This window comes from Podarcis melisellensis, assembly GCF_964234715.1.
Source record: "Podarcis melisellensis genome assembly, chromosome: 1".
Classification (NCBI taxonomy): domain Eukaryota; kingdom Metazoa; phylum Chordata; class Lepidosauria; order Squamata; family Lacertidae; genus Podarcis; species Podarcis melisellensis.
The window spans coordinates 67,485,208-67,501,009 of NC_138528.1; the positions used below are offsets into that span (position 1 = coordinate 67,485,208).

At 41.0% G+C, this 15,802-nt stretch overlaps 2 protein-coding genes across 3 annotated transcripts in view; one reads left to right on the forward strand and one right to left on the reverse strand.

Annotated features, from left to right (window-relative positions):
• Window positions 1–15,802, reverse strand: part of CTR9 (CTR9 homolog, Paf1/RNA polymerase II complex component) — a 339,089-nt gene that overhangs the window by 24,403 nt on the left and 298,884 nt on the right. The window lies entirely within an intron of this gene.
• IRAG1 (inositol 1,4,5-triphosphate receptor associated 1) overlaps window positions 7–15,802 on the forward strand; it is a 92,035-nt gene continuing 76,239 nt past the window's right edge. For both annotated transcript variants that reach the window (XM_081918032.1, XM_081918033.1), the window contains exons 1-12: window positions 7–630; window positions 1,456–1,567; window positions 3,678–3,794; window positions 3,979–4,159; window positions 5,715–5,776; window positions 6,676–6,754; window positions 8,534–8,689; window positions 9,605–9,722; window positions 10,780–10,827; window positions 12,068–12,214; window positions 13,163–13,308; window positions 15,134–15,794. In XM_081918032.1, the coding sequence (XP_081774158.1) occupies window positions 1,522–1,567; window positions 3,678–3,794; window positions 3,979–4,159; window positions 5,715–5,776; window positions 6,676–6,754; window positions 8,534–8,689; window positions 9,605–9,722; window positions 10,780–10,827; window positions 12,068–12,214; window positions 13,163–13,308; window positions 15,134–15,794 (1,761 nt within the window). In that variant the 5' untranslated portion in view covers window positions 7–630; window positions 1,456–1,521. The remainder of the gene's footprint in view (window positions 631–1,455; window positions 1,568–3,677; window positions 3,795–3,978; window positions 4,160–5,714; window positions 5,777–6,675; window positions 6,755–8,533; window positions 8,690–9,604; window positions 9,723–10,779; window positions 10,828–12,067; window positions 12,215–13,162; window positions 13,309–15,133; window positions 15,795–15,802) is intronic.

The window sequence follows — 15,802 nt, forward strand, 5'->3', positions numbered from 1 at the left end:
CTCGACCTCGGAAGTGCTCGTAGGGAAGGGCGTGGAGAAGGAGAGGCGAAGGCGGCGCCACTGTCGTCGTCGTCTGTGGCTCCCGCCTCTGTTGCTCCGCCGCCTTCGCTCTCCCCGGCCTTCTCCTGCAGGGGGCAGCGGACCACGAGAGCGGGCGCCGAAAAGAGCGGCCTACCTGGGAACGGGCCTTCCTCCTCCTCCTCAGTAACATAAACGCCTTTTAAAAAAAAAGGCCGAATCCGCTCGTTATGCAGAACGGAGAGGCGGAATTCTGGACCACTTCCCTCGGACGGAGGAAAAATGTCGGAATGCCTCCGTGTAAAGGAGAAAACAGAAGCGAAACACGCACACTTATGTTAAATCGAGTGAATTAGGTCACGGATTTTATAGCATAGCCCGTTCCCTGAGGCGCCGGTTGGTTTCACACAAGGGGATTGTAAAACCGGGGAAGAGTAAAAGTTTGCACCGCATTTTGCAGCCTAGAATTCCTTACCAGCGCATTCTGCACAATTTGCTAAAAGAAAACGGCCGGCAGCATGGCTTGAGGCATGCCCGGAGACTGAAGTGCTTATAATGTTTAAAAGACGCAGCAGCAGTTCATAGTGCAACCAAACGCGTGTCTCCCCACAAGTAAGCCCTACTGAATTCAGTAGGGGTTACTCCCAGAAAAGTAGACGTTCAGTTGAATTCAATGGGGTTTACTTAGGAGTAGGCATACCTATAATTGCACTTTGTTCTTGAGCGGGGTAGAAGATGCAGCTTGACATTAGTACAGGTACAAACACGGATGCAAACTCGGCCTGCTCATTTTCTTTCACACAACCTAAACATCTACTGCTAAATCACATACTGCTAAATTTGTTGACGTTGCACCCAAATTCACTGCCTGAACATTATTTTCAATTAAAAAATGAGCTACAGTCAACTTACCACCCCTCCTGTTTCCAAAGCAGATGTAGGACAGACCAAATGAATAACATGCAAGAGGGCCTTCAGCAATGTATGTTGTGTGTGCATACTGACTGATCCTTGTTCAAGAATAAAAGTGTTTCATATACTTCAAAGCAGTATTGTCTCCGAAATGTTGGAACAGGAACCAACCCAGGGTTCGTGTTTCCTTTGGATATGAGACACAGTGGAGATTGTGGTGTCTTTATGATATATGGCTTGTTTGCAACCTGAGCCTACATTGAAAGGGTTCAAAGCATTAAGCTCCAAGCGGGTACTGTTTCTCTCATGGCAGTGGATCAAACAGCCAGATCCCACCAACTCATTCTTCCCCCAGCTTGCAAAAAAACAACTATCTTTCTCTCAAGCTCCGCTTTTTGTGTCTGCTAACTCTCAGCTCAGGGTGAGACTCCATGCATGGTTACATGTATGTTAAATACTTGTTATGTTAAATACTTTGAATAAAGACTAATGGAGGTGCTAAGTATTATTATTATTATGTTTCAGTGAAGTTCGTGTTATAGGACAGACACAAATTAGAAAACATCTCTTTGAATCTGTAGTTCACTAAACATGAATTACACATCAAGTATTTCTTCACAAAGCATGCTGTTATCAGGTAAGAGTCTTACTTCACAACTGAATAGCTGCTCTTTTTCCTGAGCTTACATGCAGTATTGGAAAAACTTTAAAAACTGTATTGAGGAAGAGAAAGGAAACAAGCAGGTGTGGGGAAGAGTTAAGCACTCCATTCCTGTCAATCAGTTATTTCCTGCAATAGTTCCTGTGTCCCTGCATTTCACTTACAAAGAAAGCACACATGTTCTCAGCCCTGTTTCTTGATAATGTGGTGTTCCACCCTCACATACAAAGGTATAGAATGGCTATGGCTATGTTCCTTAATTGTTTCCCACCACTATTTCCCCACCTTCAAACCACTTGAGGAACAGTTTGGCTCCTATTTTGTCACTAATATTGCACTGCCTATTGTTTCAGGAAGAGTGTGTGATAAAGTCAGAGTGGCAGCAGAGAAACTTTATATATTTACTCAGGTATATGAATTTTCAGGATTTGTGAAAAATGCCTCTTACTGGGATCAAAAACAAAGACGTTTGGCATGGAACAGAACTCCATTTGCTACAGATCTAGCTAGCTTCCTCCACGGCTTCCCCCACGCTAGCTGTTCTGTATGAAATCGCTATGCTATGTGTGCCTCACTCACATTTTACAGGTAGTGGGTGTCTACCCAAGACCATCACCCATTTGTAACCCTCTCAATGCTTGTTTCATCTCTTTACTTAACACAGAAGGTCTGGGATGTTGTTGGAGAAGAACAGATAGGTAGCACCATATTTACAGGAGCAGATATCCTTAGCAATACTTTTCAGGTTGTTGTTTTTTTCAGAGGCATGATTTTGACATGGGCAGTGAGGTGTTCATACCTCATCAAGCACACAGTATAGCCATCCTTCCTAATTGTGGGCACTGTTTGATAAAGCCATAAAAAGGCTGTAAACACTTTTCCAGCCATAATTCAAAATATATTAAAATATTAGCAAAGTACCGCTTAAATCAGGAATAGCCAATGTAAGGCGCTCTAGATTTTGTTGGGACTGCAGCTTCCCTCATACCTTACCAGCATGGCCAGTGGCCAGGGATGATGGGAGCTGCAGTCCCCAAAACACGCAAAAGGCCCCTGGATTGAATGAAAAGGTGTTACAGCACTATAAAACGAAGAGTAAAAATATTTTTAAGCGTGTGTCATTCCTACTTAAACACTTCCAATTCAAAATGAATGAGGAAATACTTTTTTAAAAATTCATGGGCAGTAATGGGTAAACACAAATAGATAAGCACTTGGTGGTAAATCAGGGTGGAGAGACTGCGGCCCTCCAAGTGTTTCTGGACTGCAATACAAGAATCACAGTCCATCATCATCTACTGTTGGAAATTGTAGTCCATCCATATCGGTAGGGCCATCACTGTGCTAAATAAATAATTCTTTAATAAATTCTCACCTAAAATTAATATAATTTTTAATTGCTGCTCAGGGAAGCTGAACCATCTCCACCTACGGCAGCTACATCATGCTTCCCGGTGTTGAGTGAACACAGCAGAACATAGAGAAAATGTGTGATATCCCTAATTAGTATGGAAATGCAATTGCAATTCTGTTTGTAGAAGAGAGCAATGATTTATACACTCCTAGGAACCACCTGTTTGGAAACAGTCAATGTTTACATAATTCAGTCCTCTGTTTCCAGTAGTAAAAGCGTTTTTTTCTGCCTATATGCTGTTCAGGATGTTCATTTCAGTGTGCTCAATTTGTCTCTGGTTTTGGAGGTGCTAATACTTATAGATTTGGTTCTTGGATCTGGTGCTAAACGTTATGTAGGATTACAACACATGCTTCAGCAGAGCCAGTTAATATTACAAAATCTCTTTTCACAAACTGCCATTGTAATGTGTTAAGCTCTAAGCCCTCTAAGGTTCAGGTTAAGTACTAAGGGAACTAATGAGCACTGGGTTTTAAGTTCTGTACCTTTGTGGGAATTTGACAGCTTACACAACCATTGGCTTTGATAGAATTGTAAATTCATACCTTCTTCTGAGAGAAGGCTGATAGGAAGATTGTTCTTAGGCATACAGTTTCTTGAAAATGTAATCTACAGTTTTGTTTTTTAAGCGCTTTTTAAGTATCCTATCTTTCCACACCACTTTCATTTTAGGAAATGCCAGCTCTTTAGTTGATGAATTTGTAGCAAACAACATGTCACTCTCTGCTAATTGCTTGGAAGATGATTTAATCAACATTGCTTTTGAAGTTTGCAACACTAAAGAAACAGGTACGTTTGATGCTTTTCTAGATCTTATTCCTATGAGCAATTGGGTGTGTAGAGTCAGTGAAAGTTTGTACATTTATTTGTAACCTTTCAATAAAACTTATCCAACCTTTCCTTATAACGTTTGCAATGTAAAATCAATTAAAATCACTGCTTCTTCCCTCCCACCCTGCTTTTTAAATAACAGAAGGTGTACCTGCATATGCTTTTATAAAGTATTTGGAGGATATGACTGGGCATAGCCTTGAGAATGGTAAACTGCTCATGCTCTACAACATGCTGGACCCGAAAAGGCAAAATGTTCTTGTTGACAGAGAAACGTTTCATGAAACTATGAAAGAATGGATAGCCATATGCTGTCAAGATTGGTAAGTGAAAGTCCATTTTACTCTTCTCTGCTTTCCCATTGGCTTTAATTGAGATACAATTTGATATAATTTCTAAAACGCAGAAGCAGTGGCAACAAGGCTTCTATTTCTTGTACTCTGTTCTTCATTCTTGGTCTCTGACCGCTTTGGAGCAAAGCTGGAAGCCTGCATAGTCTACAGGGTATGTAATGGGACCAGAAATAGAATGGTAAAGCCATTACGTTGTTTCCCACTGCCCAAGCCCCTTTATGCACACACCTTAAGTAGTGGAGCTACATGTTATAAAGCACATGGGTTACTTAGATTCTCTTAAGATTTACTTTTAAACTGCAGTTACAAATGTACAGGATAATGTATTTGCATTGTAATTGTAATATGGGGGCAGAAAAATTGCCAAGGAGAATTGCTGAAGAGCACATCTGTTTCCTCAAAAATGCCACAGTTTTGGCTAGTTTTCCTAAGATGGCTTTCTTCGAACTGGGCTCTGACTCCAGAATAAGTCTTAACTGTAAGGAAAAATAGCCTGGGATGGTGGCGGAGAGGGATGTTTGTATTTGGGAAAGTGGAAACTGATAAAAGAACTGTCAACCACTGCCTCCCTGTCTACAAGTTCTTTCCCGCAAATCACCTCAGTCTCTACATTCAGGTTAATCAGCAGGTTTGGGAAACTGTTTTATAAGCCATGGTTTCTGCTATGATATTTATTTCATTTATTGTCTTTTTCTTTAGTATAGTTTTTTCCCACCCACCCCCCGGTCTATTAAGGACACATTTTGCTTATGAAAGACACACATGGAGAGGGAGGCAATAGGGGTTGGATAGTGTATAGTACAACCAGTGCTTTTTTGCACCTGGAGCTTAGTTCTGGCAACCCTCAGGTGGGTGCCATTGCCATTATAAGAGAACCTCTTTTTCTAGATTAATAGCACTGAGTACAACTCTGAGGTAGAATTCTTTGATTCTGTTTTGTTCCCTGCTGTTGACTTTCAGACTCATGTACTGTATGATTCCCAAGCACTCAGGTATGAAAAATTGGATTGATTGTTGCCTAGGGAGACAAACAGAGGAGTAATTTTATAGATAACATGGGCATTCTGTCTCTCCATATATTACCTCTCTGTTCTGCTGGATATAAATAAGGATGAGGCTGAAGTCAAATGTTCTCCTCTTAATTTTTTGACCTCACTATTAAGTTGACTGGGAAATGCATCCCTAATATAGTGCTGACAACTAAAACTGGAAATTCTTACTGTCAATTTCTGCTTAGCCTTTATTGCTAGCTACTTGTGGAGAAGATCTCAAGCACTTAGAGACAGTTTGAAGTGCAATCCCTAGATCATTGTTAATACAAATAAGATTTTGATCAAAATATTACTTCACAATATTTTATCACATTAATTCTAGGGTTTCTCTGTGAATTCTATAGCTTATGCTTAATATAATGAAGTTGTTTGCATAAATTCAGTAAAAGAATTTTGCAAGTTCTTGAAAAATCAACCTTACCATTACCAAATGTCTTCAGACAGTTTAAGAACAGCTTTTTTTTTTAACCTAGCATGTCAGAAACAGAAGTTGACAAGTTCACTACTACCACTAACAGAAATCTGCATTGCAATGGTGAGTAGTTGGATGGCTTACTTCTCCAGTTATGCATTATTCTTCACAGATGTGGGTGCTATTTCTGTTAAAAGCAGAATCAATCATGACTTATTTCACTGACTACTATGAATGCAGTGTTTGTGTCAGGTCCTGTGGTACCTCGGGTTACAGATGCTTCAGGTTACAGACTCCGCTAACCCAGAAATAGTACCTTGGGTTAAGAACTTTGCTTCAGAATGAGAACAGAAATCGTGTGGTAGCGGTGCGGCGGCAGCAGGAGGCCCCATTAGCTAAAGTGGTACCTCAGGTTAAGAACAGTTTCAGGTTAAGAACGGACCTCCAGAACAAATTAAGTTCTTAACCCGAGGTACCACTGTATCTGGAACTGGCCTTGTGGGCTGTCCTGGGAAATTTTTAATCAAATTATCCAGGAGAAGCTGTAAGTCTATGCTTAATAAAGGACAATTGCCACTACTACTGTCATTAACTTGAAGGGCATTACCCAGCACAATTTTGGTCTAGTGAATGTGGATAGAATGGGGTGTGGTGGACAGAATGTTGAATGAAATCTGGATTCAGTTCCTCACTAAGTCTTACTCAGTGGCCTAATCTACTTCTGAGGATTATTGTGAGGTTTAAATGGGATAACATCAAAGTGCACCTTCTGTTTTTCATGCGATGATTGTATTGAATTTTTATTTAAAGAAAATTAGATATGCTTAAGCTCAGCTGCCTCAAATATGCCTAACACTTGCATTACGGCCAACACCTACACATTCATTTTATGTGCCTACTTCTCACATGTTTGTGTTAGAGTTTTCCCAAAGCCTAGCTTGAAACAACCAATGTCGCCAACACAATGTCGATACGTATTGCAAAACAACATTTAATGCAACACCCTTTCCCCCCTTGAACAGATATGATGTCCTTCTTATCTGATGAAGATGCTGACATATATGAAGGAAGACCTGGAGATTCTGAAATGGACATTTCCAAGTAATGTTTATGAATATGAAAGTTGAAGGAATTCAGCTGTGTACATTGCGTGGTGTTGCTGTTTACACTGCAAGAGGGGCAACACCATTGCCTCTTTCAACGTAGTGGGCATAACTCAATGCCCTCGTATTAGATTTTATCAGCTATGATGGGTGGGGTCAAAAGGACACATTGTTGATCTTACCACCACAATCCTGTCCACGTCCTTGGCTGAAACAACTGAATCCTACTAGGTATAATTTGATGGTGGTCCAGAGACCTCCAATGGACCTGAACTAACTGTGGCATCACGTTTAGCACAGATCTGGGTGATTTTGCCCATAAAGTGGTTCACAAATCTCTTACAGCAGGCTACTGACTGGTGTTTTTTTGGGGTGGGGGGTGGGGTTGGTCAATGATAGCACTCTGGTCTGGACCAGCTGGTTTACCACTCTAAACAGTGAATTGCTGGGCAATTTACTGAGGATGTTACAGAGACAGAGTATTAGACCTCTGCAGGGAGGTTGAGTCATAGCCAATCCGAACCGCACTAGTGAATGATATATCCATGACGGTGGGACAATATTCACCTACTGATTTTTCTCAGTGTGCTCTGTAGCAAAAGCCTAGGACATTATCTGTGGTATGCATTGGGTGCATCATGTATTGAGACAGCTCCATGGTTGCCATGACTGCCAGGAAGTCCTGAAGTGGCCCACATAGGGCAGCATCAACATAGATACTGATGACCCTTAGAATTAATGTCTTGGGATTCTCCAACATTACCCCTCCACCATCTCAGTGAGGGAAGTTGTAGGGCTGCAAGGCAGATGGTACTCCATCTAGAACCCTGTTCTGTGTCTGGCTCCCAGCACCAAGTACAAACTATCACACCCAGGTCCCAGATGGTCTGGCCTTCTGGTGAGAATGATGGGATTCTTATGGATCACTGCCATGCTCCCTCCCTATCCCTCCAACCTTGATTGGCATGGCACTGAATAACCAGGCATGCAAAGCTAGGTAAAGTCAGCCCTACCTCCCCAGGTCTCTGTAATACACCAGATTGGGCACCTCACCCATGATCAAATAATGGATGAGAATTGTTTTATTAGACTGACCTGGCATTAAGTAATACTGGATGGGAGGGCAGGCCAGCATGCTACCCAAGTCTGTGTTGGGGGAAGGCTGAGCAAGGCAACAGGTGTCAAGCATCTACTCCATACTTTTCTATGACAATATTGCCTATTCCCTGTTCCATTCCTCCCACACCCCAGGTCCTTAGCGATAGCTGCTTCCTGAATCTTCCTCACCTTCTGTCTCTGCTAAAGGCACATAATGCTGTTGCTGTTTTTTTCCTCTGCCCCAAGGCCACTGTTGAACATCAGTGGGAGAGCTCAGTATCATAGTACCACCCACCGAGCATCCTGCGTATGTACCCTCTAATGGTTTCCATGTTCTCACCAGATTGCCATTCCCCAGTAGTCTATCTCTCACCAAGAGGCTGGGTTAGGCACATACACATCTGACAATTTTTTTTTCCTGGCTCTTGCCCAGGAATCAATCCAATCAGTAATCAAACATTTTGCAGGGTTAATGCAAAGGCTTGGACAAGCAAGTATTAGCATGATTATTCCTCAGGTTCTGTTCATGTCATCCCAGCTAGGATGGGCACACTGGATCAGGGTGGGTGGATATTAAGTACACATTAGATTAGCACTTAATGACTTGTAAACCTGCCAAAGGTTATAAACTGAGGAAAAAGTGTCTTAATACTGAAGGCCTACATTTTAATTTATTAAGGGCTTTCGACTTAAACAGCAGCGTTGAAGACTTAAAATACATGAATCAGAAAATGACTGCGCAATTACTGGGAATGCAGAAAGTAATGGAGTTGTCTGAGGAATCCTATCTGCAATTGACAGATGATATTGTAGAGCTGAGAGACAGACTGGCAAGGTATTATTTTCTAAGTGTGTGTGTATATATACTCTCTCCTTTTCTTATTTTTGGAAGCACTGTTTGAAAGCATGTTATTATGACTGTGCTGCCAGTGTACAAAAAGGTCAACTCACAGATCCAATATCTTGAGTGGATCGCTTTAAGAGAAGTATTTAGATAGATTGGTGGGTGGGTAAGAAACAGGACCAACCTGACATAGCCTATTCTTCTGATCGGTACTCACATGTAGTTTAAAAGCCAACAAGGCTAGCCATTTTCCAAAGCAGTGCCTTTTCTGGCTTTATAAGTAGGCAGTATTAATGTTCTATTTAGTTTGCAACCTGTTCCTATGCATGTTTAATAGGAGGTTTCTCCGAGTAGGTTCTGTGGGACTTTCCAGGCAAGTGACCACATTGGGAATTTTGTAAAGATGCTGTGGGGTGTGTAGCATAATACCAAATGGATGCTTTGGGAGTAAGGCTGCCACATCTAAAGGAGCAAAAAAATTAAAAAGAACACAACCACAAAATGCTGCAGCCATGCTCCTCTCCCATTATCCCTTCCTCAGTGGTAGAAAAATACACCTGTATCAGCTGCCACTGTGCTCGCTCACAGAGAGAAGTTATTTTCACTTCTCCTCTGTTCAGAACAGATGTGAGGCTGGGTGTCCAATCCTGGCATCCAATGAAATGTGGGCATATTTGAAGGGCATTCAGGACAGTAGAGACTGAGCTAGTGTAAACAGGAACTGAGTGGGAACCTTATTGAGGCTTTTTGAAGCAATGTTTACCAAGACCTTCTGTGGGTGCTATACTGGCGGGACAACCCTGATGTAACTTGTTGATTCATCTTTTTTTTTACTGCTTATGTGCCTTGTCCAGCTTAAGAGCTTTGTAAAGACTGTACTGAAATGTATATAACCTTTTTTTTAAGCATGCAGAAGCCTTTAGAAAACTACAAAAACATATGGCGTGAACTTGAAGACACCAAGAATAAAATGGCAAGCTTGCATGAAGAGAATGGTGTGATCCGTAAATGTGTCGCAAGTCTGGTATTTAACAGCTCATTTTTTACTGAGGTTGCTGCTTTGAGAGAGATAATGAATTCATTAGTAGTTGACATTTTGACCCTAATATGTTCAGAACTTTATTTTATTTTTAAATGGTCTTGCCAATAATCTGAACATCATCAAGTATAAATTCAAAAAACGCTATTTTTCAAACTCATGCATTGTTCACATGCACTTTGATCCTGATATCTGGAACTGGCTGCCAATGACTCCTGCTAGTTGTATGTTTTGCAGTAAACCCAAGTTTGCTGCCATGTAATGAGTGAAATGACTGTGGGTTTGAATGTAGGGTGCTTCAAATGATTTGATGGTAATCTGGCCTTTTACCCACTGTCCATGAGCATCCATGTACTGGTGTTTTTATGGGTACTTTATTGTGCTTGAGAGCCAAGGCTTAAGAAACCAGATTGCAGAAAGGCCTTTGGACAAGCACGAGACCCTTACCATATAATTTATGGTGCCTTCAAACCCAGAAGCCAGCCATTGTGAGTGGCATTTTGAGCCCCTTACAATTGAAGCCAAGTGTTGTTCATTCTGGCTTACCCATTGTGCTTATACAACCACCAGACCAGCTGTCGGGGGCTACAGGGGCAGCTTCTGCTGTGGATAAAGTAAATGGGTCCAGACCCTTGCTTCAAGGCCACCAAGAGGGCAAATCTTAATACAGTGCCTAGCAAATTGTAGCATGCAGCTGTGAGACGTCACCGTTGCGGGTGGAGTGTGTGTGTCCTATGCTTCAGTGTGTACACACAGCCTGTGTAGCACTTTAATATACCTCTCACACACTCATGAAAACAGGGATTTTCTAATGAAACCAGTGGTAATAACAAAAGGGCTACCTTTTCTCAACCAGCCCTGTCCATGATTGGCTACATTGTCATTTTTCCAGCCTTAAAATGAATAGTGCAGACAGACCCATCCATTCCTTACCTCCACATAAGCTTTGTGTAAGCAAATGCTCAATAAGTAGTTTGTCTGGAAGGGCCCTGAGTCTCTCCACCCCTAATGCATTTTCATTCATTTTCATTTCTTAAAACAGAAAGAAAGCGTGAAGTCCCTTGGTATAAAACTTGTTTCACTAGAGGAGGTAAGTTTTTTTTTTGGTAGCCATAAAATTTGCCCATGGGGCATATGTACAAAGCTCCTTGCATCGAGTCAGACAAATGGTCTATCTAGCTTGCCATTGTCTGCAGTGACTGGTAGCAGCTCTCCAGGTTTCTGACAGAGGTCTTTCACTGGGAGATGCCAGGGATTGAAGCAGATACTCTGCCACAAATCTATGACACTTCTGAACAAACATCTAATATTAAAGGGGGTGGGGACTAAAGGGAGGACTACGATTTTGTTTATTGAGTATGCTATAATCTTGTTTCAAACATCTCTTTTGCCTGGTGTTTGATTTTTATCAACATATTGCTTTTGTCTTGTTGGATCAATATCTCATATTTGTTTTGAAGACTACTCACATCTTCACTTCTTTTCAGTTGGTGATTACAGTGCTAGTGAGTTAACCACCTAGGGCAGGGGTCTGCAACCTTTAAGACAAAAAGAGCCACTTGGACCCGTTTCCGAAGGGAAAAAAAACTGGGAGCCGCAAAACTCGTCATTATAAAAATAACTTTTTTGTCACTTTTTTATTATTTCTTTGTTTGACCCCTCAGAATTACTCCTCCTCATAGAAATAAACGTTAAATTAACAAGTTACCTTTTTGTGTGTGTGTGTTCTTCACTCCCCTTCAAAACAGTGACCAGCGTACATGCCCCCTTTCAATGCAGTGATCAGCGTACATGCCCCTTACAATGTAGCGGGCGGGCGGGAAGGTGACTTCGGGACGGTGCATGACTAACGCACGCACCGCCCCATGCGACGTCACAGCCAGTACAGCGCCCGCCACAGTGGGGAGTGTCGGGGTGCACAATGCGCCTCCTCCCCTCGCTAGTATCCGCCCCAGAGCCGCGGCAAAGGTGTAAAAGAGCCACATGCGGCTCCGGAGCCGCGGGTTGCAGACCCCTGACCTAGGGGAAAAAACTGGTTGGCCTGAAGAGATTATCTTAACCATGCTGCTGATTTAAGTGTTTCTTTTTCAGATGCCTTCTTTGTAAATTCTGTAGTCTGCAGCTGAATGAAATTTAATCTGCCATAAATAAACAATACTTCTAGAGTATGCAATATAACATGAACCATCTCATGGGGGATTGCAACTGAATTCTCTGTTAGAAACAAGAAATCCATTTACATGTGTCTGCATCCTTTGTATTGTGAAGAATATACACATTAACATATAATCGTTTTGGTAATTTTCACTAATCTATCTCTTTGGCATTAGAATGCAAAAGCCCATGAAGAAAGAAATACTTCTGTGTTTGAAGCATTATTGTTTCTGCATTCAAGGGAACACTTTGAGAATTTTTTACAGGAAATAGTCTCTCAGAAGGATAGCATGAGCATGTTTCAAGCCCTGATGGAAGAAATTGTAAGTAGTTCTATTACTGAATGTTTATTCTGGTGTTTCATTTGTGGAGACTGTCAAGCAGTAAAAATGTTCAAACTCCCACCTCCTCTGCCTAACTAGGCTCAAATCTTTAATTTCTCATTCACCTCTTTTCTTAAAGGGCAGAATAATAAAGGGATTATAAATATAGAACAGGCTTCCTCAAACTCGGCCCTCCAGATGTTTTGAGACTACAGTTCACATCATCCCTGACCACTGGTCCTGCTAGCTAGGGATCATGGGAGTTGTAGGCCAAAAACATCTGGAGCGCCAAGTTTGAGAAAGCCTGATATAGAATGTGTGTATGTCACAGTGGACTTCCAGGTAGGAGTTTATTGTAGGATTGGTGTTTTTCATGGACGTAGGTTTTTCACAGCATTCACTCAACATCATTGACATCAAAATGTCAATTTATTCATTCCTCCTGCCCTTTAATCTGGATTTGCACTTCCTATGGAAAATCTTGTTACCAAGAATCTATTTGCAATATCTGAACAAACTATTTGCAGTATGAAGCCCCATCTGGAAGCAACCACGGTGATGTCTGTATTGAATCAAGATTTGCCTTGAATGTAAAGCAAACAAATACATTATATTTGTACAAAAATAATAAATGTGAACTAGATAATGTGTCAGAAGAGGGCAGTATTCAATTATACAATCAGAGTAGAAGCTAGTTAAGTAAAAGGTATGTGCCTTTTTGGTTATTTTCTAAGACTTTAACCTTATGGGATTGTAAAGTCTAATTTTATGACCTGTAGTTCTGATTAAACCTAGGCTGCACTTGGTCTTACAGTTATTCATGAGTCTTGTTACAGCTGATAAATTATAATCACAGGACTGAGGACTCTATAATATGTTTCAACACCTGAAAGCATCTTTTGTTCTGTAGTTTTCCCTCTTCAAACATCTATATCCTTATCTTTCTAGGAGCTGAAACAGAAAATGGATCACTCACTAGTAACTGTATTACAGACATTGGCCAACTTATGCCCATTCATTGAAACTTGGAACAAAGTCGTAAAAAGATTAGAAACTTTTCTGGAAGGGCCACAACTTTGGATGAAATCACCTTGGTATGTTTTGTTTTTCCTTAAATAAAGAGGCAGCAATCTTAAGCATACTTAACTTGGAAGTAAATCCTTCTGACATTAAATGGACTTGCTTCAGGGTAACATAGATGAGCCTTGGCTGCCAGATTTTTGTACAGGAGCAAACAATGACACAATCAACAAGAGTTCAGCTGCAAAGTGAAAAAAACATTTTTGAGGCCAAATTGTGAGTGGGATGTTTGTCATGAGCTGACTGTAAATTGTCTTTTTGTGTTGGAAAATCCAATTGTGTGACTCCACCCGAAATGAAGTATTGGGGGGGGGGGGGAATCCTTAAATCTCTCATGTTAATCTCCACTCCCTCTTTGATTGTCAAAGCTTGAACTTTTGTTCTGTCCTACATACATATCTAGCAGACAACCAGATGTCACCTAGTAGACAGTTTTTAGAAGGCAAGTGGCAGGAGGCAGTTGTGGATGCCAAGGATAATATCACTTGGGTGTGCCACAAGGTTGCCAAAATTGCTCAGGTGGAGATTTGTAGGGTTGCTGTTGTTGACATCTGCCTGTCTCAAGGGAAAATGGAGTGCGCCTCTGGGGGTGAAGTCAATTTGCTACATTAGCAGCACCAAAGTGACCTCCCTGGGATGCAAGTCTGAGCAGTGTGTTTGGAGGTCCCCTCTGGAATGGTAAAATCTGGGACATTTGAAAGGCACAGGAACTAAGCTTCCTTCAGAACCAGAAGAGCACCTCAGGATGATTTGCAAGGGGGGGGGGACACAGGGCTAAAGTTAACTAAAGAGAATCCCTGAATGAGGGCAAGATTGGTAATTCTCTTGGGGGATTGTGGGACTTATGGTAAGAAAATCATCCCGGAAGCTGTAAAAAGGGAGGGTCATCAGAAGTAGTTAGGGTTTCATCCATTTAATCCTAGCCATTTCTACCAAGAAGTAAGTCCTCCTGAATTCAATGGGGCTTCCTGCTAGGTAAGCAGTTAGGATTGTAGCCCTAGTTGTTCATTTTGAACAGGAAGTCACATATTTACATTATATTGCATTTATAGAACATAAAAAATAAATGGAAAAACTATATCTAATGTAAGTTAGCCTGAGTGGAAGCCAGAGGGTTTCGGGTGGTTGTTTTTTTAGTGTTTGAAGGCTATGATTTAGCCAAAATGGCATTTAACTCACTCCAGTTTCTCTAAGGCTTAGATAAATGTCAGCTATTTATAACTCCTAAATTTCAAAATAAAACATAATACTGTTTTAAAGATTTCAAGGCACATCTTTGCTTAGCGGTGTTTGTTTCTTTTTTAAAAAAAATAATTTAACCTTGTGGTACCTAACAAAAATAGGAAGGGGAAAGGACACTAACAATAGTGAAAAGATAAATCCTGCCATCCGGGAACATCTAATCTCATGTATACATTTCACTTTCTTTAGTGGGATTGTGTTATTATCTGTGTTATGGTTTAGTTAGTGTTTAGAGAGTCTTGCATCTTTGTTTAGCGCTGGGCAAAATAAAATGGGAAAGTGAATCCTTGTTCTAAATATAACCAGGAGGCGAGTTAATAAATCAAGGTTGAATGGAGTGCACAGCCCACAGTATGAAAAGGCCATGTTTTTAAATGAGGAATTCCTTCTGTGCAAAGAATAGTCATGTGCCCATTGGAATTCCCACAGCACTAAGACAAGGCAACTCTCTTGGCTGGAAAACATAATGGCAATATTGGTTCAGAAGCCAATGGTATCTCAACTGAATATGGGTAGCTGGCAGGTTTTATTAAATATACATAAGGAAACAACAACAACAAAAATCCTAATCTTTATTGGCCCCCCTTTATTTTATAGCCTTAATGTTGAACTTCATGAGGAGGAGGAATTGGGTGAAACAAATGAACAATTGGAACAAAGCACACTTGAAGCAGAGTTTCAAGCTTCCACAAACTATATGATGAATTGTGACAGTTGCTGCTTTGAGAACGCGAACATCAGAACTTCCAAAAAGTACCATGGAGCCAATCTAAGCAAAAAAGCTTTGCAAAATGTAAATGCAATCACTTTCAGCAGCCAAACGTTAACACAAACTCCAGAAAAAGACCAAATATTGGTACAATGTCAGATCTGGAAAAAATTGTTAGGAGGGAAAAAATGGTGGAATCCAGAAGGAAGGCTGGAAGCCATTTTGGAACTTTCTAAGACACTGGCAAATGACAAGAATACTGTGTTAGATGAAAAAAAAGAATCATGTAAAGAGGAACATAAAATTCAGCCAGAACAGAAGGGAAACCTAGCTGCAGCTATAAAACTGAAAGAACTGGTTCTTAGAATTCCCAAAGATCTCTGTGAAGGTGTATCAGAAAGCAATGTGACAATTCTATACGCCCAACAGATGATAAAAGCACTTCAGCTGTGGATTTCTGAAGGGGAAGGAAACTTTCTGTTTCAGGAAAACTCAAAAGAAACAAAGGAGAATTTTCAAATGGATGAAAGGATGCCAAACTTCACTCAGGTAGTGTA